This window comes from Aegilops tauschii, chromosome 5 (assembly GCF_002575655.3).
Source record: "Aegilops tauschii subsp. strangulata cultivar AL8/78 chromosome 5, Aet v6.0, whole genome shotgun sequence".
Lineage (NCBI taxonomy): Eukaryota > Viridiplantae > Streptophyta > Magnoliopsida > Poales > Poaceae > Aegilops > Aegilops tauschii.
The window spans coordinates 438,156,627-438,172,384 of NC_053039.3; the positions used below are offsets into that span (position 1 = coordinate 438,156,627).

The window sequence follows — 15,758 nt, forward strand, 5'->3', positions numbered from 1 at the left end:
TCTTCAGTCTCTAGCAGTGCTAACATGTTAATATAAGTAATTTCTGACAGAGACATGGTCCTCTCCAAGTTGTCTCTCCCTTGAAAATGGTACCTTATTTCCCATATCTCATCATCCAAACTACAGAAAATTGAGGAGAATTAGTGCTTCATTGATTCTGTTTTAATAATGTAACATGTTATTCAGACAAGATATTAGCACTATCTTCACTGTCAATAAGGACTAAACAAAGCATTCATGCATAAAACCATAAACCCAGAGCTATATTTCCTACTGAAACATATTGTACAGAAAAGATATTAACTATATCAGCTACAACACTTGAGTAAACAAACAATAATCTTCAGTAAACAAAGCACTAAAATCAAACTGCCCTAAAATCTCCTAAAATCTAACAACCCTAAAATTCCCTAAAATCTAACAGCCCATTAACAACCGTACTGTAACATGATAGGTTTATATGCAATCTAACAACCCTAAAATTTCCAGTGAATCCAATGAAGAGAGGGGTGGAGGGGGAAGAAATCTTACCACACGCCGCCGAACCCTGAAGCCCACTGATGGCCTTCTCCCACGCCTGAAGCCCTGATCTTGCGTGCTAGGGCCGCCGCCGCACGGCGCTCTATGTCCCACTCCGGCGGCGAGGGGGGCGAAGGGGATCGCTCCGGTGAAGGAGCCCGCTGCGTCAGCAAGCTACTGATGCCGAACCAGTTGTCCACCTCCGAGAACCCATCACCATCGCCTCCAGTCCCTCCGCCGCCTGCTGACTCGCCGCCGCCGCCGGTAGGTTTAGCCGCCGCCGCCATCGCCGGACAGAGAGAGAGACGGGGGAAAGAGGGGAGAATGGACCAAGCAGTCAGAGCCGCGACCGCTTTGACCACGCGCGTGCCGTAACGGCCGTCAACCCACTCGTCGTCTGGCCTCGCCCACGTGGCACCTGACGGGTGGGCCAGCCCTGTCAGAAATCGGGTTAACTGCGGCAAACCGGTCATTTGTTTTTATTGAGAAAATTTACAAGTAAAGTGGTGGATTTTTGGGACGCGCTAGAAATGTGGTGGCAATTGGATGCTTTAACTTCAAATGTGGTGGTTTTTTGCAATTCACTTCGGATGGAGGTGAATCTGGGGGTTGACTGGTGTGAGTGGAAGACCTTATAGTACTGGTTCCGCTCACATTAGACAACCGAGGGCGGGCAATGAAGAAGGAACGGTTCAAGCAGGAAGAAAGCTTGACCTATTTTATTTTTTGGATCTTCCAAGGTCCAAAATCGACCTATTTTATTTTGGACGGCTCACCTAAAGTCGGTCCTTCATCATTAATAAAATAGCTATATAATCCTCCTATCCCTCGAATGGAACCCCTCCGTTGGTGCGTGGCGAACAAAGTTTGTAATGGTGCTCACCGCCGCATCTGCAAAAAGAATGGTGTTCGGCCGTCCTGCCAGTAGCACAGCATCTACCTAACGCCGGTCAGACCAACTAACAAATGGAAAGAAGTTGCCTCGAGTCCTCCTCCATCCATCTAACAAAAAGAAATCATGTGCTACTATGAAATTAAGAAGGTTGTTGACCACGCACGTTTGCAATGTGGGTGCTAGCTAGAGCTCAAACAAAGTTGATCAACCATATAAGTATATATATGTACATCTCCGAGGTAGGGCATGTCCAGGCCCATCCATAGCTAAGCTCGTGTTTTCGCGCCACCAATCCACATCCAGCTCGGCCTCGGCGATCACAACGACCTACTCCGTAGTATATACACAATACAATCTGTCGAGATCAGAGCTAGCCAGGTCAACCGTGCCAGAAGCGAACGCCAGTCGGTCCGGCCAACAAACAACACGCCTCGCTTCCTCCTCCTCGCCAGGCCCCGATCCATCCGATTCCGAGCTCACAACACATCAAACCATCAACCATAATATATCTCCACAGCTTGTAGCTCGTCGTCAAGTGCACCGGTGACACAGTGATCTCGAGCTCGCAACGAACGTCAAGGTCGGAGCTAGCCAGCTCTTCTTTTCATAGCTAGGATGGCCGCCATAGGCGCCTTCTTCTCGGGGCAGGTCAACCGCGTCAAGGACGTGGCGAGCCAGCAGCAGGCGCTGAGCAGGCGCCAGTCGGCCTCGGGCCAGGACTTCCCGGGGTCGGGGCACCGCCCGGCGGACCGCAGGACGTGGATGGCGGAGCTGGGGCCGGAGCGGCTGCGCGTGCACCAGGTGGTGTGGCCGGGCACCCACAACTCCGCCACCGCCGAGATCGGCGTGCCCTTCGTCACCCGCCCCTTCGCGCAGTGCCAGTCGCTCTCCGTCTACGACCAGCTCGCCACGGGCTGCCGCCTCCTCGACGTCCGCGTTCAGAAGGACCGCCGCGTCTGCCACGGCCCGCTCGTGGCGAGCTACACCGTCGACGTCGTCATCGACGACGTGCGGCGCTTCCTGTCCGAGACCGCGGCCGAGGTGCTCGTCCTCGAGGTGCGCACCGAGTTCGGCCACGAGGACCCGCCGGAGTTCGCCAAGTACCTCGTGGAGCGGCTGGGCGAGCACCTGATCCCGCAGGACGACGCCGTGTTCCGCAAGACCATAGCCGAGCTGCTGCCGCGGCGGGTGATCTGCGTGTGGAAGCCGCGCAACTCGCCGGCGCCGGCGCGCGGCGGGCCGCTGTGGAGCGCCGGGTACCTGAGGGACAACTGGATCAACACGGACCTGCCGGAGAAGAAGTTCGACGGCAACCTCGCGTCCCTCGCGCAGCAGCCCGACCCGGCGGCCGCCTGGAGGCACCTGTACCGGGTGGAGAACACGCTGACGCCGCAGACCGACAACCCGGTGCTGCTCGTCGAGCCGGTCACGCGGCGCATCCACCGCTTCGCGCGCTTCTTCATCGCCCAGGCCTTCGCCAGGGGCCTCGGCGGCAAGCTGCAGGTCCTGTCCACCGACTTCATCGACGGCGACTTCGTCGACGCCTGCGCCGGCGTCACCAAGGCCCGGGTCGACGGCGCCGCGTGAAGCCGACGGCGTGTCGTGTCGTGCTTCATGGGGTTGCGAGGGTCGGCCCCGCACGATTAGAAGATTCATTTGTTGCTGGGTCCGTCGTGGTGTGCTGAGTATGGTAAATTTCATACTGTATGTGTTTGTAAATTTGTGTTTTATTTAAAACGCCCCCCATAGTAGTAGGGCATCATGGTGGAACGAGCAGTGCAAACACAAAGTGTCCAAGTGGAAATAAGGAAATGAAGGGAGTGCTTAACTTTAGGGACTCACTAGGGTCAAGTGACTGAAAATAAAATTTGGGTCAGCCGATTTGTTCTAAGCCGTCGGTTGAAAAACGAATAACCAGATGCCCTTCTTCAACCTCCTTCCTTTCCTCTTCCTCTTCTTCCCCAAACCGCCCCACGGGCCACCAGCCGAACCACCTACCTTCGTCATCTGCGGCCGGCGACGCTACCACACTAGTCTCGTCACCCTGCCCTCCCCTCACTAGCGCCCACTGTCTTGTTGGGGGCCATCCACTAGTAGAAAACAACCCATTTGTCCCAGTTTCAGAGGGCCTTTAGTCCCGGTTCTGGAACCGGGACAAAAGGGTCGGGACTAAAGCCCAAACCCTTTAGTCCCGGTTCGCTTACGAACCGGGACAAAAGGGGCTCCACGTGGCCGCTACGGGGTGCCTAGGCAGGAGGACCTTTAGTCCCGGTTGGTAACACCAACCGGGACCAAAAGGCATCCACGCGTCAGCAGTTGGCAGGAGCTGAGGTTTTTTTTTGAAAGGGGGTCGGTTTAGGGGGTTTTGGGGGGTTAATTTAGGGTGTTAGCTAGCTAATAGAGAGAAGTGTCCTCTCTTATCTCCGTGCTTGGTCGACGCTAGCCACTATACGTATAGAGAGAACTCGACACGCTAGCTAGTAAGCAAATGAAGGAATCATTAATTACATGATCGTCATGAACATATACAGAAAGGAGTGACCTCTCTTTCTCCGAGAGATTGGTCGAACAACAAGTTTTCGTATATATATCCGACACTACTAGGTACATATATACAATATAAGATCTCTTGCAATCCCTAACATCTCATGTCTATCTCAATTTCCACATGGTTTTCTCTGGCTTTATTGATGACGTGGTCCAGAAAGAATTCCGCCAATTCCTCTTGAATTGCTTTTATGCGATCATGTGGTAGGAGTTCATCCTGCATCTGCCAAACCTAATTTGAAGAAGGGGGTCAATACATGTATATGAATGAAACTCAACACAAATGATGGTAATAAAATAAAATTGTGAATATTTTTGCTTACGCACATCATATTGTTTTTCAGAGTAGCCCCGCTTAGAGATCGTCGCGTTGTAGATGTACTCGCAAACGTAGTATCCATAAAAATCATTCCCGGCTTCCTACCACAACCACTTTACGAGAAATAGAGTTCAATCAAACTGATAATCAAGCATTATAAATGTTATTGATGAAACTAGAATCAATGGGAGATGCGCGGAACTAGGTAGTAGTACTTACTTTCGGGTGTGTAAATCGCAGCTTCTTCGGCAGTGCCGGAACAATTACGGTGAACTCTTTCCAAACCCTGCCAGACAAAGAAAATAATCATTTGATATCAGGATCAAATGAACAAAGTTGCCGATATGGTGCGATAATGATCGATTGAACTTACTTCTGGAGCATTGCAGTCATGTTTGCATAATCCTGGGGATCTTTTCGTCTCGAGTCTAAGATGGTTACTACTCCCTTCTCAAGCTGGATCTCTAGCACAAAAAAGTGGAAGCTGCGCACGCATGCATAACTCATCAGTTACATTACTATAACCTCGAGTAATAGTAAGGGAAACCGAATATGCATAAGACATTAACACTCACTTGAAATTGTAAGGAAAGAGTATTTTATCTTTGTTTTGATTTTTAAGCAACGATTGTAGCAAGTTGTCCTCGGTTTCTGTGACATTGTGTTTAACAGTCCATTCATATATGATATCTGGGTTAATGAACCCAATCTGCATAATAGTGAGGATAATTATATACATGCAATGAAAGAGCTGAGCTATATATATAGAGAGAGACTTAATTACAGAAGTAGTACTTACAAACAGTAGCAAGTCATGAGTGTTTTGTCGAGGGCCTTTTTATTGTATAACTGGAATAACTCCTCAAATGCAACAGAAAACAGACCAGTTCCAACGAGGTCGTGCTCCTCTTTAATTCTCATCGTCAAAACATCATTCCCAGAGTCACTGCAGGTTTTCAGGTACCATTCATGGAATCTTCGCATCATCGTTGTTAGAGGAGGATGATCAGGTTTGACGAGAGGCTGCCCGTACTGGTATCTGAATTCATCCACCTCCATTGTATCAAAGTGTACATCATCGCTCAGGTAATCAGCCGGATTGGTACCGGGCACCATCCCCGGCAGATTAGCGACGATATCGCTAGACACCTTGAGCGGGGGGCACGATTGGTTCGCCTGTTCGCCGAGCTGGGGAATTTTTTCCCACTTCTTCGTTCTTCTAACCTTTTATCACTGGAAGTAGTTCCCGACCGCTGCGCATCTTCATATGTATTTTTAAGAGCGCGGACATAGTTTTCATCCGGCGAAGGCAGTGGTGGTCGCTTTAGGGCATCGATAGTGTGCTTCAATTTCACCGGATCTATCGTCTCCTTCGGAGGTGGAGGTTTCTTTGCAAAAAAGTCCCTCACTTGGGCTTGACAGATCTCCGTGTTTTCCTCCACGGTCCTCTCGTATGTTAACTTTTCCAGAGTCTTGAGAGATGGACCGTATCTGTATTGCCTCCCGCCTCTGGCTGTACTGCTAGCCGTCAAGGCGGCGGCGTCTCTCTTTCGTCGTTGCTTACGAGGCGGAGAAGGAGGCGGAGTGCTCCGACGCGCCGGAGGAGCCGGAGCGGTGGCATCTGTCTTCCGCCATTGCTGACGAGGCGGAGGAGGAGGCGGACTGCTCGGACGCGCCGGAGGAGGCGGAGTGGCCTCACGCGCCGGAGCAGCCGGAGAAGGAGGCGGAGTGCCCTGATCACTCGCCGAAGGAGGAGGAGGCGGAGTGCCCTGACTCGCTGGAGGAGGTGGAGGAGGTGGAGGCGTCCAGTTCGAAAGCTTGATGTACTCCTTCCACCATAGACATGGAGTCTTCAGAGCAAGACCCAGCTGAGTCTCCCCTTCACCTGTAGGGTGGTCAAGCTCGAGCTCCTCAAATCCCTCTGTTACTTCATCCACCATCACAACAGCATAGCCATGTGGAATCAGACGGCGGTGAAAACTTCCGTCGGGTTGAGGAGGTGCAATAGAGCCGACATCCGCCTTGACTTTGAGGTTCTGCCATTGCGTCATAAGCTGGCAATGTTGATCCTCCGTGATAGCATCCACGGGGTAGCTAGGAGCCGTGAAGTCAGGCTGCCAAACGAGCTCGGTGGAAGCCACGCTGCTTCTCCGCTGAGATGGCGGGGTAGCTTCTGGGGTAGCTCCGGCAGCTCGCTGGCTCTCAACTTGTTCCTCTAGCTTTTGTACTCTTGCATTCAGCTTCTGCATTTCACTCGGCTCCTGTTTCCTCTTCCTCTCCCGGGTTTTGTAACCGCCTGCGCCGGGAAACCCAACCTTCCACGCAACAGAGCCCGGCGTGCCTTGTGTTCGTACAGGGTGCTCAAGATTCCCGAGGGCCTCGGTCAGCTCGTCATTCTCTCTGTCGGGAATGAACGTCCCTTGCTGCGCTGCGGCAATACACTTCTGAAGCTTCTTGACGAGTATTGCAAGTTGCTCGTCCGTCCAAACGCACTTCCCTGTTTTAGGGTCCAAGGTTCCCCCAACCCCGAAGAACCAAGTCCTTGAACGGTCTGGCCAGTTCAATGTCTCTAGTTTGACCCCTTTAGCAATCAGGTCATTCTCAGCTTTGTCCATAACGACCGGGCTTTGAGGTAGCCACCTGACCCCGTGCGATGGTGAAACTGCTTCTTTGCAGCATTTATCTTATTTGTCTCTGACATCTTCTTACTCTTGTCCGATGTCTTGTAGGCCACAAATGTGGGCCAGTGATCTCTTATCTTCTCAAATCGGCCAGTGAATTCTGGAGTCTTCCCTTTGTCGACAAACGTTGATTTCAACTCATTCTTCCGCCTCCTGAATAGATCTGCCATCTTCTTAAGAGCACACGCCTTGACCAATGGCTCTATAACTGGCTTATTCAGATCCTCCTTTGGCGGTAGGGTGAAATTTGCCTTCAGCGAGGTCCAAAGATCATCTTTCTATATATCATTGACATAAGGAACTTGAGGGTCTTCGTTCTTAGGCTTATTCCATTGCTGGATGCTGATCGGGATCATGTACCTAACAATAGCCCCGCACTGAGCAGAAAATGCTTCCTTGGTTCGCCTGGGTTCAATCGGTTGGCCTTCGTCCGAGATTGCTGTGATCGTGAACCTTTCATCCTAGCGCAACCTTTTCTTCGGGCCTCGTCTCGTTACGAAAGTTTGGCTCGATCCGGAGGGCTATAAAAGAAGAAAGAAGAGTTAATATATGTACATACTAAAACAATTAATGCATCAATTAGCTAGGCAGCGCAGGCTTAATTAATATATATACCTCACCGGACTTTGCAACAGCTCCCTCCTCCGTTCGGTCACCGGAGCCGTCATCACAGTCTCCTTCCACCGGCATTCGGTCACCGGAGCCATCATGATCATGTCCTTCCACCTCCATTGTCCAATCACCGGAGCCTTCACCCTCTCCTTCCAGACCATCGGTGTCGTTGAGATACGACAAGACATCACCTCCGCTGAGGATTATGTCCCCCAACAACTGTTCTGTTTCCAAGTCTCTTTGCTCCATAGTTTCTGCAAATATTACAACATGGCAATTAATATATAAACATGAGAGATGGATATATTAGTGGCAAACATAGACCTAGCTAGCTAATCACAACAAGGAATATTAATTAGTGGCCTCGACGCTTGCATGGTTTGGGGTGGCCTCAACAACACTTCTACGGTTTGGGGTGGCCTCGACAACGCTTCTAGGATTTGGGGTGGCCTCGACAACGCTCTTTTAACTTGGTAATTTTGGATGGCCTCGGCGCTTCTAGGGTTTGGGGTGGCCTCGGCAACGCTTCTAAGGTTTGGCCCGGACCGCCTCTCTCATGAATGTCCGACGTCCGGACCGCCTCTCTCATGAATGTCAAACAAGGGATTTAACAAAATGGCGCCATTCTGGATGTGCAGAAAATGGTCCCTATTTTTCCTGATCTCATCTACCCTTCTATATGTCACGTTGTCTAGTGTCAAAGGATTCACAAAAACCATGGCTTCATCATTAGCCAGAAGTAACAGGCGCATGATGGTATGAAGCTCTCCAAAGTTATTTTGGAACGGAGTCCTGATAGGATAATTCGCTTTTTGGTACGAAGTTCAGCATGAGCCTTTTGAATATCGCTATTTGGAAGGCCTTTGCTGAACTTCGTACCAAAAAGGGAATTATCCTATCAGGACCCCTTTACAAAATAACTTTGGAGAGCTTCATACCATCATGCGCCTGTTACTTCCGGCTAATTATGAAACCATGGATTTCTTCAATACTTTGACACAAGAGAACGTGCACATATAGAAGTATAGATGAGATCAGGAAAAATATGGATCAACTTAATTATGCACATCCATAATGGGGGCATTCTTGATAAATCTCTTATAAATCTCGAGAGAGTTTGTCCGGTAGGGACGGGAGGGGGTAGGAGATCGACAATGTTTTTTTTCTAGGGTTTGGGTTTCCTCGAGAGTTGGTCGAGTGAGAGGGGGTTGATCGACGTCCCCCTCTCGACCCCTCGGCGATCCTCGAGCCCTCGACGACCCTCGACGCCTCGGCAACCCTCGACCCTCTACCCTAGTTCCCGACCCTTGACCGCTCGGCGATCCTCGACACCCTCGTTCCCGATAAAAAATAAGAAGAGGAAGCAGAAGAAAAAAAGAGGAGAAGTAGAAGGAATAGAGGAGAAGAACAAAACAAAGAAGAAGAAAAAAAGAGGAGAAGAAAATTCCTTCTTCTTCTCCTCTATTCCTTCTTCCTCTTCTCTTTTTTTCTCTATTCCTTCTTCTTCTCCTCTTTCTTTTTCTTCTTCTTCCTCTTCTTATTTTTTTCTCCTCTTCTTCCTCTCCTATTCTTCTTTCTTCTTCTTCTCCTTCTTCCTCTTCTTCTTCCTCTTCTTCTTCCTCTTCTTATTTCCCTTTTTCCTCTCCTTCTTTTTCTTCTTCTTCCTTCTTCCTTCTTCCTCTTTTCTTCTTTTTCCTTATTTTCCTTTTTCCTCTCCACTAACCTGAAATCTACTAACCTAAAATGCACTAACAGTACAACTAACCTAAAATGCACTAAATCAACTAACCTAAAATGCACTAAATCAACTAACCTAAAATGCACTAATCTAAAATCGATATCTACTAACACCTAAATAAAAAAATTAATACATATATGAACATTATATCCATACATACATAGCCACATCTATCCATACATATATCCACATACATATATACATTATATATATGAACAAAAAATAATCACATAAAAAATCGCATAAAATCATCACAGAGAGCTGGGGCGGCGGCTCACAGCGGGGGTGGACGGCAAGGGCGACAGCGCGGGGGCGGCGAGGGCACGGCGACAGCAACGGTGGGGGTTGGTCGGGGCAAGGCCGGCGCGCTCGGGGGCGGGGCAGGGGGCGCGGGCTCGGGGACGACGTCGGCGACGGCAACGATGACGGCGACGCACGGGCGACGGCAGGGGTGGCGGACGGCGTCGGGGTAGCCTGGCAGCGTCGATGTCGTCGGCGTTGTCGGGGGCAACTGCGAGGTGAGAATGAAAATTTTCACAAGTGTTTGCTTATATACACAGAGCATTGGTCCCGGTTCGTGGCACCAACCAGGACGAATGCCCCCCTTTGGTCCCGGTTCGTGCCACCAACCGGGACCAAAGGTCTCTTTTCAGCAGCCCAAAGGGCGGGAAGCAGAGACCTTTGGTCCCGGTTGGTGGCACAAACCGGGACGGTTTTTGCCACCAACCGGGACCAAAGGTGGGCATTGGTCCCGGTTGGTGCCACCAACCGGGACGAAAGGGTGGCACAGCGGTGGTGTGGTGGGAGTTTAGTCCCACCTCGCTAGCTGAGAGACCTCAGCACCTGTTTACAAGCTGCGTTGCGGCAGAGGTGCTGAGCACCTCTCTAATTGCAGGAAGTACTTGCCTACCCTTTCTGACGAAAACTCATCTGTTACAAAGGGATTTCATTTTTTTTGAACTTATTTGAACTCCAGACTTTTTGTGTGTTCAAAATGCACCATTCAAAGCCATATCATCAATTTTGAACCCTTTCTGACTTCATTTGGTATTTTTCATGCATTTACTGTTTTTTAAGCTAAATGACCCTGAAATTGAAAAGCACAACAAATGAACTCTGAAAAGGTTGAAAGTTGGCATGGTATCATCATTTCACCCACATAGCATGTGCTGAAAAGTTGAGAGGGTTACGGCAAAAACTGGATGCACTTCGTGTACAAAACGGACAATCTCTTTCGAAGTATCAGGGTTCCATACGGAAACTCATTTGTTACAAAAGGCATTTCATTTCTTCACATGTAACTGTGGTGATATTCTAGATCAAAGGCATCATCATAATAGTTGTGGAGAGAAAGTCTTCACTTTTTCTTCGCTTGTGTCATTTGCTTATTGCGCCATAACCATGGATAATCTTCATCGTTTAACAGGGTGCTTGGGTCAGCCTTGACTTTGAAGGGAGGGATTTCATGAAACTTTTCATAATCATCAGAAATGTCTGTCTTGTCCTCCAATCCCATGATGTCTCTTTTTCCTGAAAGAACTATGTGGCGCTTTGGCTCATCGTATGATATATTCGCTTCCTTATCTTTTCTTTTTCTCGGTTTGGTAGACATGTCCTTCACATAGAAAACCTGCGCCACATCATTGTCTAGGACGAATGGTTCGTCTGTGTACCCAAGATTGTTCAGATCCACTGTTGTCAATCCGTACTGTGGGTCTACCTGTACCCCGTCTCCTGTTAGATTGACCCATTTGCACTGAAACAAAGGGACCTTAAAATCATGTCCGTAGTCAAGTTCCCATATGTCCACTATGTAACCATAATATGTGTCCTTTCCCCTCTTGGTTGCTGCATCAAAGCGGACACCGCAGTTTTGGTTGGTGCTCTTTTGATCTTGGGCGATCGTGTAAAATGTACTCCCATTTATCTTGTACCCTTTGTAAATCAATAATACAGTCGAAGATGGTCCCCTGGCCAACGAGCACAGCTCATCAGAAACAGTGTTGTCACCCCTGAGACGTGTCTGCAACCAACTGCCGAAAGTCCTGATGTGTTCACATGTAATCCAGTCGTCACACTACTCCGGGTGTGTGGAACGCAGAATGTTCTTGTGTTCATCGACATACGGGGTCACCAAGGTAGAGTTCTATAGAACTATGTAGTGTTCTTGAGACCAAGAATGCCCGTCCCTACATATTATTGAGTCCCGTCCTAGCGTGCCTTTTCCAGTTAGTCTCCCCTCATACCGCGATTGAGGGAGACCAATCTTCTTAAGGTCCGGAATGAAGTCAACACAAAAGCCAATGAATCCTCTGTTTGATGGCCCATGGAGATGCTTCCTTCTGGCCTAGCGCAGTTACAGACATATTTCTTTAGGACTCCCATGAACCTCTCAACGGGGAACATATTTTGTAGAAATATAGGGCCCAGAACGACAATCTCGTCGACTAGATGAACTAGGACGTGCATCATGATATTGAAGAAGGATGGTGGGAACACCAGCTCAAAACTGACAAGACATTGCGCCACAGCACTCCTTAACCTTGGTAGGATTTCTGGATCGATCACCTTCTGAGAGATTGCATTGAGGAATGAACATAGCTTCACAATGGCTAATCGAACGTTTTCTGGTAGAAGCCCCCTCAATGCAATCGGAAGAAGTTGTGTCATAATCACATGGCAGTCATGAGACTTTAGGTTCTGGAACTTTTTCTCTGGCATATTTATTATTCCCTTTATATTCGACGAGAAGCCAGACGGGACCTTCATACTGAGCAGGCATTCAAATAAGATTTCCTTCTCTTCTTTGGTAAGAGCGTAGCTGGCAGGACCTTCATACTGCTTTGGAGGCATGCCGTATTTTTCGTGCACACGTTGCTGGTCCTCCCATGCCTCCGTTGTATCTTTTGTCTTCCCATACACGCCCAAGAAGCCTAGCAGGTTCACGCAAAGATTCTTCGTCACGTGCATCACGTCGATTGAAGAGCGGACCTCTAGGTCTTTCCATTAGGGTAGGTCCCAAAATATAGATTTCTTCTTCCACATGGGTGCGCGTCCCTCAGCGTCATTTGGAACAGATAGTCCGCCGGGACCCTTTCCAAAGACTACTTGTAAATCATTGACCATAGCAAGTATGTGATCACCGGTATGGATGGCGGGCTTCTTCCAGTGATCTTCCTCGCCTTTGAAATGCTTGCCTTTCTTTTGACATTGATGGTTGGTCGGCGACGATGCCCCAGGTACACATTCTTCCTGCATTTGTCCATGCCTCCGTTATATACTTTCGGTGTCATTTGATACATCTCCAACGTATCTATAATTTTTTATTGTTCCATGCTATTATATTATCTGTTTTGGATGTTTAATGGGCTTTAATATGCTATTTTATATTATTTTTTGGGACTAACCTATTAACCGGAGGCCCACTGCCAGTTGATGTTTTTTGCCTATTTGAGTGTTTTGCAGAAAAGGAATATCAAACGGAATCCAAACGGAACGAAACCTTCACGAGGATCTTTCTTAGAACAAAAGCAATCCAGGAGACCTGGAGTGGAAGTCACAGATGCAACGAGGCGGCCACGAGGCAGGAGGGCGCGCCCAGGGGGGTAGGCGAACCCCCACCCTCGTGGGCCCCTCGTAGCTCCACCGGCCTACTTCTTTCGCCTATATATACTCTTATACCCTGAAAACATCCAGGGGAGCCACGAAACCACTTTTCCACCGCCGCAACCTTCTGTACCCGTGAGATCCCATCTTGGGGCCTTTTCCGGCAATCTGCCAGAGGGGGATTCGATCACGGAGGGCTTCTACATCAACACCATAGCCTCTCCGATGATGTGTGAGTAGTTTACCACAGACCTTCGGGTCCATAGTTATTAGCTAGATGGCTTCTTCTCTCTCTTTGGTTCTCAATACAAAGTTCTCCTCGATGTTCTTGGAGATTTATTCGATGTAATACTTTTTGCGGTGTGTTTGTCGAGATACGATGAATTGTGGGTTTATGTTCAAGATTATCTATGAACAATATTTGATTCTTCTCTGAATTCTTATATGCATGATTTGATATCTTTGCAAGTCTCTTCGAATTATCGGTTTAGTTTAGCCTACTAGATTGATCTTTCTTGCAATGGGAGAAGTGCTTAGCTTTGGCTTCAATCTTGCGATGCTCGATCCCAGTGAGAGAAAGGGAACCGACACGTATTGTATTGTTGCCATCGAGGATCAAATGATGGGGTTTATATCATATTGCTTGAGTTTATCCCTCTACTTCATGTCATCTTGCCTAATGCGTTACTCTGTTCTTATGAACTTAATACTCTAGATGCATGTTCGATAGCGGTCGATGTGTGGAGTAATAGTAGTAGATGCAGAATCGTTTCGGTCTACTTGGCATGGACGTGATGCCTATGTTCATGATCATGCCTAGATACTCTCATAACTCTGCGCTTTTCTATCAATGGCTCGGCAGTAATTTGTTCACCCACCATAATATATGCTATCATGAGAGAAGCCACTAGTGAAACCTATGGCCCCCGAGTCTACTTTAGATCATATAAGTTTCTGATCTATAATTCTAGTTTACTATTTATTTTGCAATCTTTACTTTTCAATCTATACAACAAAAATACCAAAAATATTTATCTTATTATCTTTATCAGATCTCACTTTTGCAAGTGGCCGTGAAGGGATTGACAACCCCTTTATCACGTTGGTTGCAAGGTTCTTGATTGTTTGTGCGGGTACTAGGCGATTTGCGTGTAGTCTCCTACTGGATTGATACCTTGGTTCTCAAAAACTGAGGGAAATACTTACGCTACTTTGCTGCATCACCCTTTCCTCTTCAAGGGAAAACCAACGCATGCTCAAGAGGTAGCAAGAAGGATTTCTGGCGCCGTTGCCGGGGAGATCTACGCTCAAGTCAAGACATACCAAGTACCCATCACAAGCTCTTATCCCTCGCATTATATTATTTGCCATTTGCCTCTCGTTTTCCTCTCCCCCACTTCACCTTTGTCGTTTTATTCACCCTTTTTTGTTCGTCTCTTTTCGCTTGCTTCTTCTGTGCTTATGTGTTGGATTGATTGTTGGTCGCGATGGCTCAAGACAATACTAAATTGTGTGACTTTCCCCATACCAACAACAATGATTTTATTAGCACTCCGATTGCTCCTATTATCGATGTTGAATCTTGTGAAATTAATGCTGCTTTGTTGAATCTTGTCATGAAAGATCAATTTGCTGGCCTTCCTAGAGAAGATGCCGCTACCCATCTAAACAACTTTGTTGATTTGTGCGATATGCAAAAGAAGAAAGATGTGGACAATGATATTGTTAAATTGAAACTATTTTCGTTTTCTCTTAGAGACCGTGCTAAAATTTGGTTCTCTTCTTTGCCTAAAAATAGTATTGATTCATGGAATAAGTGCAAAGATGCTTTTATCTCTAAGTATTTTCCTCCCGCTAAGATCATCTCTCTTAGAAACGATATTATGAATTTTAAGCAACTTGATCATGAGCATGTTGCACAAGCTTGGGAGAGGGCGAAATTAATGATTCGTAATTGCCCTACACATGGTTTGATTCTATGGATGATTATACAAAAATTTTATGCCGGATTGAATTTTGCTTCTAGAAATCTTTTAGATTCGGCCGCGGGAGGTACTTTTATGGAAATCACTTTAGGAGAAGCTACCAAACTCCTAGATAATATGTAACATCCCAATTTTCAATTTGGATGTTATACATAGATCATCATGTGCATATCTTATTTTAGTTGCATTTTGGTTGTGATCCTAGAAATCTTAAGCAACTCAAGGACCCACGGAGAGAGTTGGGGATTTCATAATTTTCATATTTAAATTTCTCAAATTTGAAAAGAGGATCATTTTGGTTTTAATAATTTTTCTCTCCGAAATATTTCCGATATTAAAATAAACGAGAGGAGATAAAATGACTTCTCCAAAATAAGAGGGGAATACTGGGGGGAAAATGTTATTATCAAATAAATATTTTATTTGGATTTTATTCGAGATTTTATTTGAATTGGAAAAAATATGCATTTTTCAAAATTGCATTTTTAGGCAAGAAAAATGTTCACTCTCTTCTAAATATTTCATTTAGACGGCGAAAATTCTTTTTGGCATTTTTAGAAAAAAAAATATTTTATTAGGATTTTTCTTCGGTGGAATTATTTAAAACAAAAGTTTCGCCCGACTGGGCCAACGGCCCAGCCGAGCAGAACGGCCCAGCGCGCCGCCGCCTCCCTCTCCGACTCGGGACAGAGTCCCGAGCCGTGCCGCCGCATGCTGCCGTGTCCCGCCCGGACACCGCCGCCCGCGCCCCCTCCTGCAAGCCGAGGCCGCCCCCCTCCTATAAGTAGCCGCCGCCCCTCTCCATCCTGTCCCGAGCCGCCGCAGCTGCCCACCGCCACCGCCGCCGCCCGACGCC

General features: G+C 47.7%; 1 protein-coding gene across 1 annotated transcript; it reads left to right on the top strand.

Moving 5' to 3' along the window:
• The first annotated feature begins 1,675 nt into the window (after window positions 1–1,675).
• On the top strand, window positions 1,676–3,247 carry LOC109740690 (uncharacterized). The gene has a single exon (XM_020299740.3). It carries the CDS (start codon window positions 2,030–2,032, stop codon window positions 2,999–3,001), a length of 972 nt encoding a protein of 323 aa, XP_020155329.1. The 5' UTR covers window positions 1,676–2,029; the 3' UTR covers window positions 3,002–3,247.
• The last annotated feature ends 12,511 nt before the right edge of the window (window positions 3,248–15,758 follow it).

Excerpts from the sequence above, each read along its gene's own strand:
- LOC109740690 (XM_020299740.3), top strand. The coding sequence starts at position 2,030 with ATGGCCGCCATAGGCGCCTTCTTCTCGGGGCAGGTCAACCGCGTCAAG.